This window comes from Limulus polyphemus, unplaced genomic scaffold (genome assembly GCF_000517525.1).
Source record: "Limulus polyphemus unplaced genomic scaffold, Limulus_polyphemus-2.1.2 Scaffold3431, whole genome shotgun sequence".
In the NCBI taxonomy this organism is placed as follows: domain Eukaryota; kingdom Metazoa; phylum Arthropoda; class Merostomata; order Xiphosura; family Limulidae; genus Limulus; species Limulus polyphemus.
In genome coordinates, this window is record NW_013669041.1 from 13,841 (window position 1) to 31,801 (window position 17,961).

General features: G+C 33.7%; 2 protein-coding genes across 2 annotated transcripts in view; one reads left to right on the forward strand and one right to left on the reverse strand.

Moving 5' to 3' along the window:
- The window catches only part of LOC111088260 (neuroepithelial cell-transforming gene 1 protein-like), a 22,570-nt gene extending 12,835 nt beyond the window's left edge, over positions 1–9,735 (reverse strand). The window contains exons 1-3 of the mRNA XM_022397836.1: positions 9,654–9,735; positions 7,610–7,782; positions 3,384–3,568 (exon numbers count right to left, since the gene is read on the reverse strand). Coding sequence (XP_022253544.1) covers positions 3,384–3,430 — 47 coding nt within the window. The 5' untranslated portion in view covers positions 3,431–3,568; positions 7,610–7,782; positions 9,654–9,735. The remainder of the gene's footprint in view (positions 1–3,383; positions 3,569–7,609; positions 7,783–9,653) is intronic.
- LOC106469338 (carnitine O-palmitoyltransferase 1, muscle isoform-like) overlaps positions 8,097–17,961 on the forward strand; it is a 66,093-nt gene continuing 56,228 nt past the window's right edge. Inside the window, exon 1 of the mRNA XM_022397835.1 lies at positions 8,097–8,241. The gene's annotated coding sequence lies outside the window, so the exon portion shown is untranslated. The remainder of the gene's footprint in view (positions 8,242–17,961) is intronic.

Consider the following 17,961-nt stretch of genomic DNA (forward strand, 5'->3'; position numbering starts at 1 on the left):
AATTTTGGCAAGGTAGGAGTCATCTTCAGCTGAGAGAGTTTCATTTTTCTAACAGGGTGTTTGGCCTTTGGAATGGGTTGCCTTTAGATGTTGCAGAGGCAATAAATTTAAGTGAGTTTAAGAAAAAGCTTGATAAATATATAAATGAAAAGGGCTGGCTTTAATTTTTTTTTTATTTAGTTATATATTTATTTATTATTATTTTTTAATCATTTTAATTTAGATTAGAAGATAGAATAGCCGAGATGGACCAATAGGTCCCATGTTGTCCCAAAACATTATGTTATATTCATATAAACAACTTAATTAAATTAATTCTGAAATTTTATGAGAAATTTAAAAAATTTGTGATTAGTACTGATGACATCATATAAATGACACGTTATAATCAAACTGAAAAATGGATATATTTGAATGTTTTGGGTAAGTTTGTGATATTTTAACAGTTTGAATTTGCCACTTACTAAAAGTCCAATTTCTGTAAAACTTTATCACAAATGTTTAGTGATAATAATGATCTTACAAAGAGTAAAATGTATAAAAATGCAAAAATAAGAAATTTTTTATTTATTAAGTTTAACTACACAAGCAGAAGGTAGTGTATAAGAACCAACAGGTGACACATGGTAATTTGGGTTAATAAGCTCACCATTCAACATATTACCCTCTCACTTCACTTACAGAACTAATAAAATACCCAACAGAAACCATTTTCTGAGGTTAATAACCTGGAAAAAATAAACAATTATTTCACGGTAAACATATCTTTGAAATTTTCAAATCTTTCAGTACTGGGCATACTGGAAAAAATATTAGTTCATCTCATGGTCCTGATAAAGTCATGAAATCTCAATATTTATAAAAAAAAATGAATCAAATAACTGGCTTAACTAAAGTAAAAAATAAAATGTATTTAAACTTCATGTCAGCCAGCCTCAGGTCTTATACCTCATTAGACCTGAGACTGTTGCAGTTTCTGCTGGCGGGCACATTTAATGGTAAGTGGATGGGTGCGAATGGCAGGGAAGTGCAAGTCTAATCCTACATGGTAATTTGATTATGGATCATGGAATTTTCTTTTGTAAAGTTTTTATGAGCCTTATCTTTAAATATAAGAAGAGAACCTTTACTAAGAATAAACCAGTAACTATGTTTTAATGGGGTAACATGGTTTAATGGCTTCATGCTTTGGACTCGTATTCAGCTGGTTGTGATTTGAGGATGGTCCACATCAAGCTGAGCAAGATGTTTTACTCCATTTGTTCCAGTCTACCCACTGGGGGGTAACCTGCAGTGGACTGGCATCCCATATAAAGGAAATGGTTCATCATTCTCATCTGCTTGTGCCACTTGAAACCAGAGTTGGAAAGAACTGACCCTATATGCCTTGCAAAGATTTAATTAACTTTAACTACATTTTGAGAGTAACTATACATACCTGTGAATACTGACATTCACATGTAGACTAACACTAACACCATAAATAATGTAGACCATTAAACCAATCCAGTAACACCATAAACGATGTAGACTGTTAAACCTATCCACTAACACCATAAACGATGTGGACTATTAACCCTATGTCAGAATTAAATATATATATATTCTTTTTGTCAACTGTCAAAATAAAAAGGCTTTTAATTATATTTCTTAAAAGTGTAAATATATACTATGTTGTTGGGCTTAGAATTCTTCTATAGTTGGTGCCTGACTTGTTAGCGATAAATTCAACAATAAATAAACATCACATACTTTACTTGTTTTCAGAATAATGTATATATACGTATATATACATATATTCAGAACAAGTTAATGTATGTACAATAAATTCTTCAACACTATAGATATTATGGGAATATCATAGACAAAATACATGTAGTTCTCTCCTTCTTGTCAAAAGTCTACTTAGGCTTATTCAATTACTTAAGAATTTCAGCTCACAAGCCGAACTATATTCTCTATTACTATTGCACTAGTATTCTATATGTGTGATTCACTTACAATTGTGGTGTGGGTTACCGTAATAATTTGGTCTTCTTTCTTTTGAAGATCCTCTGTTGCTTTTGTCAAAGTGCACTCAGGCTGATTCAATTACTTTAGAACCATGCATTGACGGAATAAATTATTTGTCTTATCTCCATCTCTACTGTTAGTCTTACTCTAACATATTAATCGTTAGGCCTATCACTTCTATGGTAGTTAACTTCCTGCCAAAATTTCCCTTTTCTAACTTTACTTTCATCTTTGTTAGCTGTCTGCTGCTTCCCACTCATCTCATGCTATTTATATCTTTATCACCTAATTGTCTGTCCGCCTTCTGATTCTATATTCTCGACGTCCATGTATTGCACACAACGTTCAATAGTCTCAACATCAATGAATTATTAACAAAACCTCCCACAATCATCTGCCCTTAACTCTTATTATAAGAAAACTAAACAATAATAAAATATTCACTCATAAAAACAAATCAATCAATAACATCTACACTAAACAGTCTTTTATATCATGACAACCTATCTTCTAACACCATACAATGTAGACCATTAAACTAAACACTAACACCATAAACAAACAATGTAGACCATTAACCCTATCCACTGACGCCATAAACAATGTAGACCGTTAACCCTATCCCCCACAACCATGGGCATCTGCAGGGGTGAGGGGGCAAGAGAGTCTCTCCCCCTGGAACTTGAGAAACATAATTCTTTTTGCATTCATTCAGCATATGTATATGAATTTTTTTTATTAAATTCACAGTTTCATACTTCTTCCCCCCCCAGTAAACTTTGCCTTTCCCTGGAAAATGTTCTGCAGACACCCATCCTCAACTACAGTTGTAGCTTGTTTCTTTTGTACTAATCTCCCTATACACATTCCTATCAGTGTTAATGGTATTGATCTATATACACTTCATGTAGCTGATAGATATAGGGATATTACATTTTTCATTAGCTTTCAGTTCACTTGATCAGAAAAAATTTCCCCTATCAGAGACTTGAAAACTTTGTAAAATAACATCTTCATTTTCTATTTAGAAAGACTAAGTAATAGTCCTACTGGTTCCAACTTTTCTTAATTGGGGGTTGGGGGTCAATGAGACATTTAATGGGGCCAAATCTAGAATTATAATGATGGATGTTATTAGCAATGACATTTATTACTAACAGCTAAAACCTGGAAACATGTTCAACAGTGATCATAAAATTGTAATGTATTAATAACCTCATTAATTTTTTTACATCTACAGTTTCATTAATGCTTTACAACAAAAGTTTTATTTTTAAGATTTTGGTCCCCCAACACGATATATAATTTAATCTTAAAAATAAAGAACGTGAATACCAGTAAACAGAGAATCAACAGCTTTGCATCCTTACCTAACATGTGCCATTTCAACAGGATTGGTTGAAATATCTTCAAACATACTTCCCGTCGCTGATAATACTCCACTGATAAAATTGCGTGAAAACTAGCTGTTTTCCTGTGAAAACTCTCCCCTCTCTCGAGTGCAAGTCTTATCCGAACTCTTTACTCTGCAGGTCTTGACAAAATTCGTCTTCCTCTGAAACCATTTCATACACTGTACTTTTTAAATTGCTCAATATATTTCTATCTGACAACCAAAGACACATCCTCCTTCTTCTAAAAGCACATGTCTATTTATCACTTCCCACCATTTTTTGTTTGTTTGTTTCCATAAATACAGGTTTTTTTACCCATTTTTACAACAACTCCATAAATTAGTAAACATCATTCTCCCTAATTATTTTCTTTTGAGGCACACTGTCAAAAGTTTTACTGCAAGTTAAAGTTAAGATAGGCATCAAGTGGACATTCCTTTAAGTCAGTAATAATAAGAAAATCCTTTTATTAAAACCATGCTGAGAATCATTAAATGCTAAACTTCCTACGAGCTTCATCACATTTCAAAATTTCAGTATACTTAAGAAAACCTGTGCTAAAACATCAGAGATTTTACCTTACCCACTACCAAGATTCTAAGGCATACACCTATTTGATTCAGTAACCAGTACTTATAGGACTCTGCTTTTTATACAATTTCCCTTACAGACATAACTTTGTAATGTTGTTTTTATTATTAATCCATGCAAATTCTTTGTAGGTTACCTACTTGTAGAATAACCTGTCTAATAATCTAGTGTTTGCTGATACTATAACTTTAAATTCATTCTGAAAAGGTTATCAGATAATTACAAGTGTGAATGAGGAGTTCATTTAACTCTGGATGTTTTTTTTGTGTTTGTGGTGGATATAGATGTCATTTTAAGGGGGTGATTACTATTCCACCACTTACACTATTCTTATAACACCAGCACACACAAAAAAAAGTGTCAGATGGTCATTTGGATCATCAAGGTCAGCCTTGAAACTAATTTGTTGTTGTTCTTGTTTAGAGGAGTGTTCTCAAATATTTTCTCTGAGAAACATCAGTTTCATGATAAAGTCAACAAATCCTAAACAATTCAATAAAGCTATTATGGCTTAAAAATGTGGTCATAATTTTCTTATGGTTTTTCCTTATATGCTGTAGTTTAATCTTAGGAGCAAATTGGATGATGTATAGATCCCTTGAAAGTTGAGGTCCAATAATTTCATACCAGTTGTGATTTTTAGGTTATAAGCACCAAAAATGATCTAACTGTAACTATATTTTTTCAGTAAAGCTATAACAGAAAGGCTTGATCTTGTCCCACTACATACATAGGACTTTCACTTTTCTTAAATAATAACTCTATGACAAATAACAGATGTTAAGTCCATCTAAAATTCCTTTCTCTGATCCATTTTAAGACACAAATGTACATTTAAAATTGTTGGAAAGTTATTTTATCAAACACCCCGAACATGCAGTTATTAGTATTAATAGCAATATAAAATTTGTGGTCTAGATTTGCTTTTATAAGTTTTCTCACTTAACCATATCAAACAAGTTAAAAAAAAAAAAAAAGTACAAAAGTAGATCCACATAATTAGCTATAGGGCAACTTAGTAAAATAAAAAAAATATTACCTGCCTAGCTGTTTAGCCTATAATTTATAAATATAGGCTAAATATTCGTTTTATACTGCTTAAGTTGTTTTTTTAGATTCAACACTTAGTTTTACTAAGACTGTTTAGTACTAATACTACTAATAATACTTCTAGTTCTATTACGTACTAGTACTAGTAATATTAATATTAGCTATCTGGGATAAGTAACAAATTATCAGGTAATTTAATAATAATAATAATAAATTATGAAAACAGGTTAAGATAGAGCCAGAGTTTTGCTCTAGCCTGTAGGAAAACAATGATTTCATAATTCACACCGTTGTAATATTTCTTCTATGTTGTTAGTATAACTTGTTGATAATGTTAATTGTAATTCACTATTCAGTTATTGTTAACGTTGTCAGTGCTATACTATTACAAATTACTATAGTAAGCTTATAGTTATATTTATAACACTATTAACAAGTCTTAGTCTTACCAATTCGTACACCTTACAGTCGCAAATTAGCAAAATATTGTGCTGAAACGGAGTGATAATATCTTAAATCGTTAAAAAACGTATGATTAAAATTCAAATTAAATAATTCATACTGAGGCAAAAATAATTAAATACGCCGACAAAACTCACATTAATACCAGAAATAAACGACCCAACTTAAATAACTCGCATTGTTCTCATATTTTACAGGATGTACGTGCAACGTAAAGTTACTACTATGAATATCAGATATTTAACGCATGATGATAAGATCACGCCTCAGCTTAGCTAGATTCAAACATCCCACGCACGGATCATTCAAGTTAGTGTTAACCAATCAAAATTTTTAAACCGCCAAAGTCATCCTACTTATTTGTCTCTATATTTGATTATTTTTTTTTAATATAATTTCATTATTTTTATCTAGATCTATAAGATTACTTTTCATCCTTTGAAAAATTATTACTATTATTTAATAATAGCCTAATTACCTTTTATTTATGTTTCTTCCTAGGATTTCATTACCATACAACGCAACATAATATTGGCCGTAACATAAATACAAGAATGTGTTAATGTCATTTATTTTTATTTTTGTAATATTCTAGTGTTTGCTCCAAATTTATTCTTCGTTCTTTGTATATGCGGGTTTCTCATAAGACGTAGTCGAGAAAGACGTTAAGTTTATTTCGTTCTAGCTGTCTTTGATCTGTTGTTTTCTAGTGTATAGCATCTGTACTGCCCGGGGAAATATTGTTGTAGTACCGCACATTGTATAAAAGTCATCGACAGCAGAATTCCCCAACATCGTTCAGGTCTCAAATGTGTTGTACTGAGAGTGACTAATCACGCGGTATCACTACTTGCTCTAATTAAATACGACGGGCCATTCAAAAATGCAACGATACTGATCAGCGATGGAACTGTCATATCATATTCGGTTCAACACTGACTCTAAAGATAGACGTTACGTAAAAGAAAAACGCTTTTAGAAGAATTGGAATTTTCACAATGTTCGTAGATAAATGCAATCAAATAAAATCACTGACACGACACTTAAAAATACAAACAAACTAACTTTACTTAGCGATGTTTCCAGCAACTGCTCCGCGCCGGGTTTAATTGCATCTTCTAAGGATGAATAGTTACTCGAAATGTTGCTATAGATTAGATGCATTTTACTGTTCTTATAAACTATTTATTCACCTATATTTTAATATTTTTAACTAGCAGAGACCCACAAAACATTTGCGGTCAAATTAATACCTTTATTGCAATTGCACTTCTTTAAATACAGGATTTATACAAAAGAATTTTAATCGCAAACTCCGAAATCTGTGAGTCCACTTGTCTTAGGCCTAACCTTAGTTAAGTCTTTATGAAGTACGGCCTATATTTGATAGATATAAATTAACACTGTAACTTGTGTAGGTTTTTTGTTTTGATTTAGTTACGACTAAAACTTTACCGTACTTAATACTGTCGGTAAAGAAAAATTTATAATGTTATTGTACGACCTAACGTTATGTTACGACAGCGGGGGTCACGTGACCCTAGTAACACGTCATGGACTTCTAGAAGGATCCTATCCCTTCCTGAAGTCTCGAGAGGCTACTAGATATACGGTAGTCTTGTATATATAAGCCGCCAAGTAGTGACGGCAACAATATATGTGTAATTGACAGTTGAGTCGAGCACGTTGTGAATTATAGCGTTTGTTATAGCGCCACTGTGGAAATTAAGTGTATTGCAAAGTTTTATTCAGAAAGAATAAACCAGTTTTATTTAAGAAAGGACTTGTATCGTTAAAGTTTCATCGGAAAGAAATTATACGGGAGATTAACTAACGACCAGAGACGTAACAGTTAGACATTTTTTAGAAACTTAGATACGACTTCAATATGTTGTTGTACAAAGTGTTTACTTGACTATCTTTACATCTGCCTTTTGTTAACATCTGTTGAAATGAAGTGCACACACATGCGCATTTTCAGGACAGAAAAAGTTAATTTTATTATAATACATTAATTTTCACTGCTTTCTCTTTGGCTTTAAGGAAATCTTAAGAAACTATTATTATTTGTCATTAAAAAGTGTTATATGTGGCATTACCTGGTGGTTCGAACGCTCGACTCGCAATTTGCGGATCAAGTTCCATCATTGAACGTTAATCTCGCCTATTCATTGGTAAAGAGTAGTCCAAGAGTTGGCGGTGAGTGGTGCTGACTAGTTGCTTTTCATCTAGTCTATGACTTCAAAATTAGGGACGACAAGCACAGAAAACTCTAGAGTAGTTTTTGAGCAAATTTCAATAAAACAAAAAAAACGTGTTAAGTATTAAAATATATTACAAATAATAGTATAAAGTTAAGTACAATTGTGAATGAGACGGCTTCTTGTGAGTGCTTTTTAATTCTACTAAATATAAAGTATATATATATATATATAACGAGTTATCTATATGTTTACAACAGCCAAATACAAAGATACAAATGATAATAATTCTTTCCTATCTTGTAGTAAGACACTGAAAGCTACACTAGTGACATCTAGTGGCAATTGTGTATATTTATACTTTGTTCTTGTAACATAACAAATCAGTCTCAGTAGCGACTTGCTGAGGGAAGTATATTGAATACAATATTATATAGTAACATAGGTTGAAAGTACGATTACATTACAATTCGGGTAGTAGTATCGATAAAGAAAGTAGACTGTGGCAAGACATCTTTACAAATTACAGAGTAAGTAAATTTATAAATGTATATTTAAAGATATGTGCGTTTGCAGAATATTAATATGTGTATTATGTGAAAAAACAACAACAAAACGTAGCTTTATTGAAATATCATGATAAAATCATAAATTGAAAGATTAAGTTAGGCTAAACCAGATGATAAATTTGTATGTATTTGAACAGTTAATTCTTTTAAGCAACACTATTAATGTTTTAATTTGAGAAGTATAGTGTATCGTAGTATTATTTTAAAAGAATAGGTACTGGCTCTGCTTAGTGTACGTGTATTAATTTATTATAACTTATTACGTGATGTGGATATTTGTATGAAAATTGTATCCAGGGTTACGTATGCCAACGCGCCCTACGTAGCTGCAGTGTTTATTTAATGTTAATTAGTATATTAATATTATCATTAAAAATAAAATAATTTTCTCTTTGCATGTACGTTAATATTCACTTGTGTATAGCTATAAAGGCCAATTAAATTTAAAGCACACGTGTACACGTAATAATGCTTGTAAGTTATACCATAACTTATAGTTATAACTTACACTGACTAGTTCATTAGTATATTATAAAGTCTACTGAAACTATCATGTCCGTACAATCGGCACCAAATATGGGCTTGATATCCTTACAGAAATAGAAATCAAAGTAAAAATGAATATAAATTAAACATTTCACAAAGCATCAAGAATTTAAATATTACACTATGTAGTGAGAGTAACGTGTTTTTATTGGCTTGTATCCAACTCATGTTTCAGTCAGCTGCCTTTACAAATATATAGAGTAGTCTTTGAACCTAAAGGTCGCTGTACTAAACAGTAAACTTTTAAAAATTTTGCAAGATTTAAAGCCATTATAACTTGCCTACATTTACATATCCTGCACAAATTATAGTGCTTGACTGAGAGATGAAGACCATTACACTACAGTAACTTGTACAGGGCCATTATGTAAAAATATTTAATACAGACAATAATCTTAAATCTTATTAACTGAAAATAAATTCTCTGTTACCTGAAATGTTAAAAATTAGTTTTTAATTGGCTAAAGGGGTTCCTACATCTCTTTGTGGCATTTGGTTGAATCCACAGGTTATGAGGATTTTGATACCAATCTATTAATTGTATTATGTAATCATATTCTACAATGTCAAACTAGTTTGTTTGTTGTTTTTTTTTATTTATTAGAGTTTGAATACTGAAAATAATAATCCATGTATCAAATCTTTGGTTGCCTGAATGAATACACAGTCACTTTGTCTTGTGATATTGCTGTTACTTATGCAACTAAGTTATCTTTCCCTTTGAGACACAGAAAAACAAATGCTAGAAGCTAGAGTTAAGTGTTATTAACAATATTTAGACTCAATGAATACTAAAGCCAGTTAAAAACTGATGAAACTAATGTTACCTCCACAGTTAATCAGATTGGCGTCAGGACTGACATCAGATAAACTGGATTTCTGTTTCTAGACTATGGATATTAATAGTTGTCATGATTACTAGTCTATATGATAAACTATAGTGTTCATGTAGGCTAATAATCATAACAACAACTGGATATCTGTTTTCATTGTCAATCAAGCTTCAGACTGCAAAAAAAAATTAATGAATTTAGTTTTTTACACTGAATATTAACTGACAGAAATTCAAGAGATGATCTATAAGTTATAAACTATTATTACTTCAGTTCTGCTAACACTGCTGTCAAAACTATATTTTAACAAGCTAGTATTCTCTTTCACAGTCATGTTTGCCAGTGGTGAGTATTTAACTACCCATTTTTATCAACTTGCAGTTGTATACAACTGAAATTTCTACTCTATTCGCTTCTATAAACTATCTACCACAGGGAAAAGCTTCTTCCATAGTGTATTAATACGGTGATCAAATATTATCTTTATCTTCATTACACGTTGGTGAATTAAAGATACCAAAACATAACCTTGTCTAAATGATAAAAATAGTATTTCACAGCATACTTATGAATTTAATTGGACTCCTAGCTTTATCTGAAAGTAGCTTGAATTTTTGAAAGGGAATAACCCTGTGTCATATAGAAAAGTTCATTCAATCACACTATTATAAGCAATTAATTTTTGCAATTAAATGAACACTAATTTCAAATAGTAATGGTGCTATTAACATAGTTGAGGATATGGTAACTTTGAATCAGTACTGAGATCACTTTCTGAAGCAGGAAGTATAAGGATCAGATTACAGCTGTATAGCATACTGCATTGAAGTCATCCATACACATGTAGGTTACTTGTAATACATTTTGTAAAACTTGCATGCTGTGAGTTCATTTGTCACAAATAAATTGTGGAATCATGTGCCACAAATATGTAATAATAAAGTTGTTTATTCTGTTTTTAAACAGTAAACACATTATAAAGATATATAAACAAATTAATAATAATACTTGCAAGTTGATTTTATTGAAAATTATTTGCATATTGTTTACATGACATGACTCAAGAAATAATTATATAAATTTGAATTATGAAGCATTAGTTTAAGGAACTAAATAACTTACATAAAAATTCATTAATAACTCAGAAAAAAACATTATAATATATCCTAGGTTACCAAGATTGTATTCAACCACGAACCTTACTACACATTATATTTAGTTGTATGCAACTTAAAAAAAAGTGCACATTTTAATGTCAATATTTAATGTATTTGTGTGTGTCTTATTCTTCTATTAATTCATGATAAGTGAAGTAAACAGTGGCATTTTTGTTACAATCAACATAAGCTGTTCTCGTATCACCCTGAAATTGCATTTTTGAAAGCACAACATTTGAAAGAAACAAATAATTTTACTGTTTTCTCTACATTCTTTTAGTACTTTCCTGTGTTGAATCAACAAAACACACCAGTAATAAACAATAAGTTTTCTATAATGCTGGAAGAGTTATTATGCTTAATTTTACATTCACATTATTGCATAAACACCTGTAATTTTCACACCAGTTTTACACTTTGCACTAAGATCTGTTTTTAATATTCAGTCTTGATTTTTTGTAGTAAACATTTTTTCAAGTGGTTTGCTGTGATGAAGCACACCTGTCTTTTGTTCACACACCAGTTTTACACTTTGCACTAAGATCTGTTTTTAATATTCAATCTTAATTTTTGTAGTAAACATTTTTTCAAGTGGTTTGCTGTGATGAAGCACATCTGTCTTTTGTTCACAGTCGCCTGTTATCGAGAAGTTCTGTTTTAAAAAAATCCTGTGAATTATGTTTAAAAACTTCAATAGGCCTTCGATAATCTGGGGCAGGGGGGTATTACATTTAAACCAGGGAGTCCTTCAGTGTTGTAACGTATGCCTGTTGTGTTAAGAATGTGGAAAGTAAAAAGTAGAATACGAGTTTCAGTTTATCATTTTTAGTTACATTTCTGCCTATACAATTGTTTTTTGGTAACTGTACATTATATATTAAACAATCTACTGGCAAGCTAGAAAGTAGATTTATAAAGTTTTTTTTTTATGTCTAATATTATTTTCCTCTGAAAAAAGCATGCAAGTTATGATAACATGTCTTCCCCACCTTACTAAATTGTGAACTAATCCAGGTGAATATATCTAGCACCATCAAAGAAAATATATTAATGACTAACGAACAATTAATGGAATAATACTTAATTAACTCCAATATGTAATTATTGGAAAGGAAATATATTTTTTATTACAATCCATTATTTAATAGCAAATGTAATTTCATTACTTTTAAGTTCTGTAAGGCTTAGTAATAGTATTAGTTATTTATGCTAACTAACATAAAATACCTGTACTTCACTCAGTTTATCGATAGAGTTCCACCATTATTTCTAAGTGCTTCTATAGCTACTCCAACAAAGCCCGTTAGGACACTCGCCTGTGATACCCGAGCACGTGTTCCACGCTTTATCCCCCCCCATCTTTTGAGAACACGGGCAAGAAACACGAAATTCGATACTAGATTCATCGAATTCAGCGTCCCTGACAACGTACTCTTAGACCTCACCATGCTTTGGTGACTTTCCAAGCTCGTTTTATGACTCTTTGGTAAGGGCTACGTAATATAGATAAGGACTACCTCGAGTCCATCTGCCAAGTGTGATCCTGATAGAGGAGTTCGTGGACAATCACACAGCGTGAATTAATACAAGATGGTGAACAACAATCTTCAAAGTAACACTAAACAGCTGTGCAAGATAATAAGCACATTTAATTCAATGGAATTAGATACACGTCTTACAAGCCGGATAGTCAAAGTCGGAATGTAAAATCAGGTCTGATGTTATTACATTGTCAAACATAAGAAGGTAGAGAGAACTCCAGCCATGTTCAAGTGTGATTATCTTGATGAACTTTGGCCTAGTTAAACAATAAGGCTTGGATTTGTTTGTTTCAGATAATTGCGCAAAGCTACACAACTATGCAGTCCCTACTTTTCGACTGATAGACTAAAGAGAAAGTAGCTAGTCAACACAAATAATGGAATCAACACAACCTACCGCTAACTAATGGGCTACTATAACTGAATAATGGGCCCCCCAGTGGCACAGCGGTATGTCTGCGGACTTACAACGGTAGAATCCGGGTTTCGATACCCGTGGTGGGCAGAGCACAGATAGCCCATTGTGTAGCTTTGTGCTTAATTACAAACAAACAAACTGAATAATGGAATCAACACAACCTACCGCTAACTGATGGTCTACTATAACTGAATAATGAAATTTGACGCACAATTTGAGGGGCACAATTTTGCGGGAACGGGATGCGAACCGTGGACTATCGGTTTCACAGTACAGCACGCTAACCACTAGGCTACACCCAGCACATATATCTTAGGAAGACAGTTGTTGTTAGCGCTCACAGTTCGATATTTCAATTGCCCATTACACGGCATATTGTGAGTAGACATCATCATTTTGATGATGATGGTTGTCGGTTGTAATCGAGTACGACATCCCATACTTCATTTCTAGTTACTTCGCCTCATTTCGGAGTCTGTGAGCCATGAAGATGGCTACATAATGATATATTTGCTCGGAACTTTCTTCTACTCTGGACAATGTAAGTCAGTGGGAGGTTTAGGCTGCTTATTGCAAAGCTTCTTTTAGGTAGATGTGTACGAGAATGGCCACCAGCTTGCATCATTCTGTGCCTTTTGATCTCAACTTGCAGCAACTATGCCACATTTCTTAAGACTATCTTACTCTTTCCCTAGTAGGAGATCTAGAACTCGAAGAACACTTAGTTGAAGATTTAATTTCTACATTACGTATAGTATTCAGCTGGTACAAGTCCGAGCTAAAGTTACCAACTATTAGCATTACAATCGGTAGGATGAATAAATCTCTCAAACTTATAGTATTTTGGCACTTGTGTACCAGTTTAACGTTGAATATTATTTATGATTTTAAATCTCTAAAACTTTTGAATTATTAAACACTTGAAGTTTTCTTGAAGCAGCATTTTTATCGGTTCATTTAGAATCGCTCAATAAAACAACAAAGATGTTTGGAAGAGCACTATTGGTTTTGAATGAATGAAAAATAAATAATTAATGAAGCCAACATTCCCAAATGCATCATGTCTCCACCACGTAATTCCAACCTGGTCGATATTGATACCAGCAAATCAGACAGACTGTGTATTACTGCTTGGGACCTACAAGAAACTATCTTTGTGCCAAATCCCATGTAAAGTGGTCGAAATATGGCCGAGTAATTAATCAAAACCTCATACAATTATGCTTTTTGTGAGCTCTGACTCCGCCCCCCCCCTAAAAAGACTAAAAATTAACAAATTCAACTTTTCTGTATGTGAACGTGTTGGGTGCATGGAAATACATATTTGTACCACTTTTCATCTTGATTGCTTTATATATGACCGCACAGGGGCACAAAGTATAAAGGCCTAAATAAAAAAATTAAAAAGTCCTCTGAGCGTATTGGACCAAAGTATAATCCTATCCAGTTTCAAGTGAATCCGCCGAGAAATGAAGGAATGGTGGTCGATTGAAATATGCTTGGAAGAAGAAGAAACAGTGGAGAACAGTAGGTCTTTCTGGGGAGACAGAACTAACTAAGTCCAGTGGAAAACAGTATATCTTTCTGGGGAGACACAACTAACTAAGTCCAGTAGAAAACAGTACGTATTTCTGGGGAGACACAACTAACTAAGTCCAGTGGAGAACAGTATGTCTTTCTGGGGAGACACAACTAACTAAGTCCAGTGGAGAACAGTATGTCTTTCTGGGGAGACAGAACTAGCTAAGTCCAGTGGAGAACAGTAGGTCTTTCTGGGGAGACACAACTAACTAAGTCCAGTGGAGAACAGTACGTATTTCTGGGGAGACACAACTAAGTCCAGTGGAGAACAGTATGTCTTTCTGGGGGACACAACTAACTAAGTCCAGTGGAAAACAGTACGTATTTCTGGGGGACACAACTAACTAAGTCCAGTTCAAAGTCTGTTTCTAATAAAAAGAAATTCCAAATTTTGTTGGATGTCGTTACAACAGCACATTCGCTTGAAATCGTGTGTGATTGAAATCGTAATTAAAAAACTAGAAATCTGTAGGATATTCTTACGTAATTTCAAAGATCCCCCCCTCAAGAAATAAATTGAGGGTTTTGAAATAGTTGACCATAATAATAGTAGTGTTTCACATCCTAACAGCTCATAAAAAATCATGATATACATTATATATAGTTCAGACCACTACTGTGTGTATCATATCATCCTCGGCCTGATGAGCGCTGGTATTGGCCGAAAGGCCTCGTCAGCATTGGATGTGGCAAATGTAGTGTGTTTGACATTTTATAACACACACATATACTCTACCTTGTTTTCACTTGTGGGTTCTCGAAATTCTTTTTCAGGATTCTAAACGTAGTTTTCTACGTCAGTAAAATAGAGAAGTCGATGTTTTCATGTTATATTGTTGTTTTTAGTACAAAGTTTCACAATGGGCCATATGCACTCTAGCCATTGCTGGGAATCGAATTCCGGATTTTAGCGTTGTAGGTCTGTAAACTTACCACTGATCCACCATGTGACGTATTGTTATCTATACCTTTTAATTATTTCAAATTAGATCTGTCAACTTCCTCAGTCATCTCTTTAGAGTTAACATTCTAGCAATGTCCCCGATGGGACAGCGGTAAGTCTACAGATTTACAACACAGCAGACAACCCAATGTGGCTTTACTGTAAAAAAAACAAAAACAATAACATTTTAGCAACATTCGCTCATTCAGCTTGTTACTGTTTAAATATGTTTTCATGAACACGTTTTTTCAGTAACGTAACAAACCATTTGGTTAAAAAAATATATTTGAATAATCAAATTTATTGTGTAGGCTATAAGCTAGAAATACAAGTATTGTGTTAAAAAAACTTGTAACTCACATATAACGTTTATTGTTTACATATAATCTAAGTACAAGGGACTCGCTGGTCCAACTAGACCACTCCCTCCACTAAACTTTAAAATAAAACATTCAAAGCCAGTCTTTATCATTCAAACATTTATCAAGCCTTTCGTTAATCTCCTGTAACTGAACTGCATCTACCACATTTGAAGGCAATCCTTTTTTGAGTTATCAGGTTTAAATACGTCCTTGAAGCTGTTTGGTTTCATTAAATTTGATGACGAGGACCTCGCGTTTTGGAACATAAAATTTGGAGATGGTTTGAATGGGTTGTAGAAAGAAAACTTTATTACACATGTAGAACGTTTTGGCAAGGTTATGTCTTGTATATGATGGTGACAAGCTTGCCGAAACGTTGTACATTTGTAATAAAGTTTCTTTCATTACCCATTCAAGTCGTATCCAGACTTTATGTCGAACTGGTACACGTTCGTTCGTTGAATTGCGAACAACCTTTGCATGGCCAGGTGGTTAGGGGGCGCTCGACTCGTAATCTGCGGGTCACGGGTTCGAATCCCCGTCACACCAAACATGCTCGCTCTTTCAGCCGTGGGGGCGTTATAATGTGACGGTCAGTCCCACTATTCGTTGATAAAAGAGTAGTCCAAGAGTTGGCGGTGGGTGGTGATGACTAGCTGCCTTCCCTCTAGTCTTACACTGCTAAATTATGGACGGCTAGTGCAGATAGCCCTCGTGTAGTATTGCGCGAAATCCATAACAAACAAACAAAACTACACAGCGTGCTAGAATTTTATCTTCCCTCATTATCCAGAGCGTTTTGAGGTAGTGCCTTGTTGGTAGGTGTGTATGGTGTCAGAAACAACATCACGAATCGATTACAACTACCTGCTTAACCTGATTAACGCAAAAACTGAAACTCGCCTGAATGTTAAGCTGAATAAATTAATTCCACATACAAATACCAACAGTATGGATCGTAATAAGGTGATTTTTGTCTTTACTGATGTTGTACTCTGTAAACCCTGTAAAAGTGCACTAGCTAAGGGCCTAAAGTTTTGGATTTTCATCTTCATCTGAACTGAAAGCTTATCTATGACCTACTTCAAACTACTGGGCCATATTCAAGTGAGCCCTTAGAGAATTAGTTAAAACAGCGATAGTAGCCTTGGCGTTAAAGATCACTGAATTCTATTAAAGACCGCCAGCGAAAAAAAAAGGGGTCACCTTCAAGGAGGGCCGGCGCGAAGTGCTTTACCGCCCTATTTAAACGATGACTATGCCCCCAGCCCCGCTCTTCTACCAATCTAGGAATTTTACACAACTGTGACCCCAAGAACCTGCCGCCCCGTTCAAATGCACGTGCCACATCCCCGGTAGCGTTGACTCTGCCTCCAAGTTATTTAACTGCAGGCGCCTTTCAGTACATAAATTTGGCGCGAAAGTGGGACATCTTATATATTTTTTCAATTCACACTATTTTTATATAGTTATTAAAGTATGACAGTTTAGTTTGTTTTTGCTTGATCTTCTTACATATTCTTCGGCAACATTCTGGAAAAATCCTTCTTGCCATATTTCTTTCGATGTAGAATATGGGTAATTCCGTACGACACTCCCGAGACATTGGGAATGTCTATGTTTGATCAACGTGTACAGTGTTTCAGTTGTGCTCGATTTCTGTAGGAGAATTGTAGCTAACTCGTGACGAGTAAGGTCAGGGTACAGGTCACCATTCGTTTAAATTTTGGAACAACTTCTTTACAGAATATCTCTATTAGCTCATTGTGAACTTCAGGGCTTGTTTCGTGGTTTATGAACCCATGAATTAACATGATTACATGCTGCTTCAGTATGAACTTCAGGGCTTGTTTCGTGGTTTATGGACCCATGAATTAACATGATTACATGCTGCTTCATTATGAACTTTAGGGCTTCTTTCTTGGTTTATGGACCCATGAATTAACATGATTACATGCTGCTTCAGTATGAACTTCAGGGCTTGTTTCTTGGTTTATGAACCCATGAATTAACATGATTACATGCTGCTTCAGCATGAACTTCGGGGCTTGTTTCGTGGTTTATGGACCCATGAATTAACATGATTACATGCTGCTCCATTATAAACTTCCGGGCTTGTTTCTTGGTTTATGAACCCATGAATTAACATGGTTACATGCTGCTCCATTATGAACTTCAGGGCTTGTTTCTTGGTTTATGGACCCATGAATTAACATGATTACATGCTGCTTCAGCATGAACTTCGGGGCTTGTTTCTTGGTTTATGGACCCATGAATTAACATGATTACATGCTGCTTCA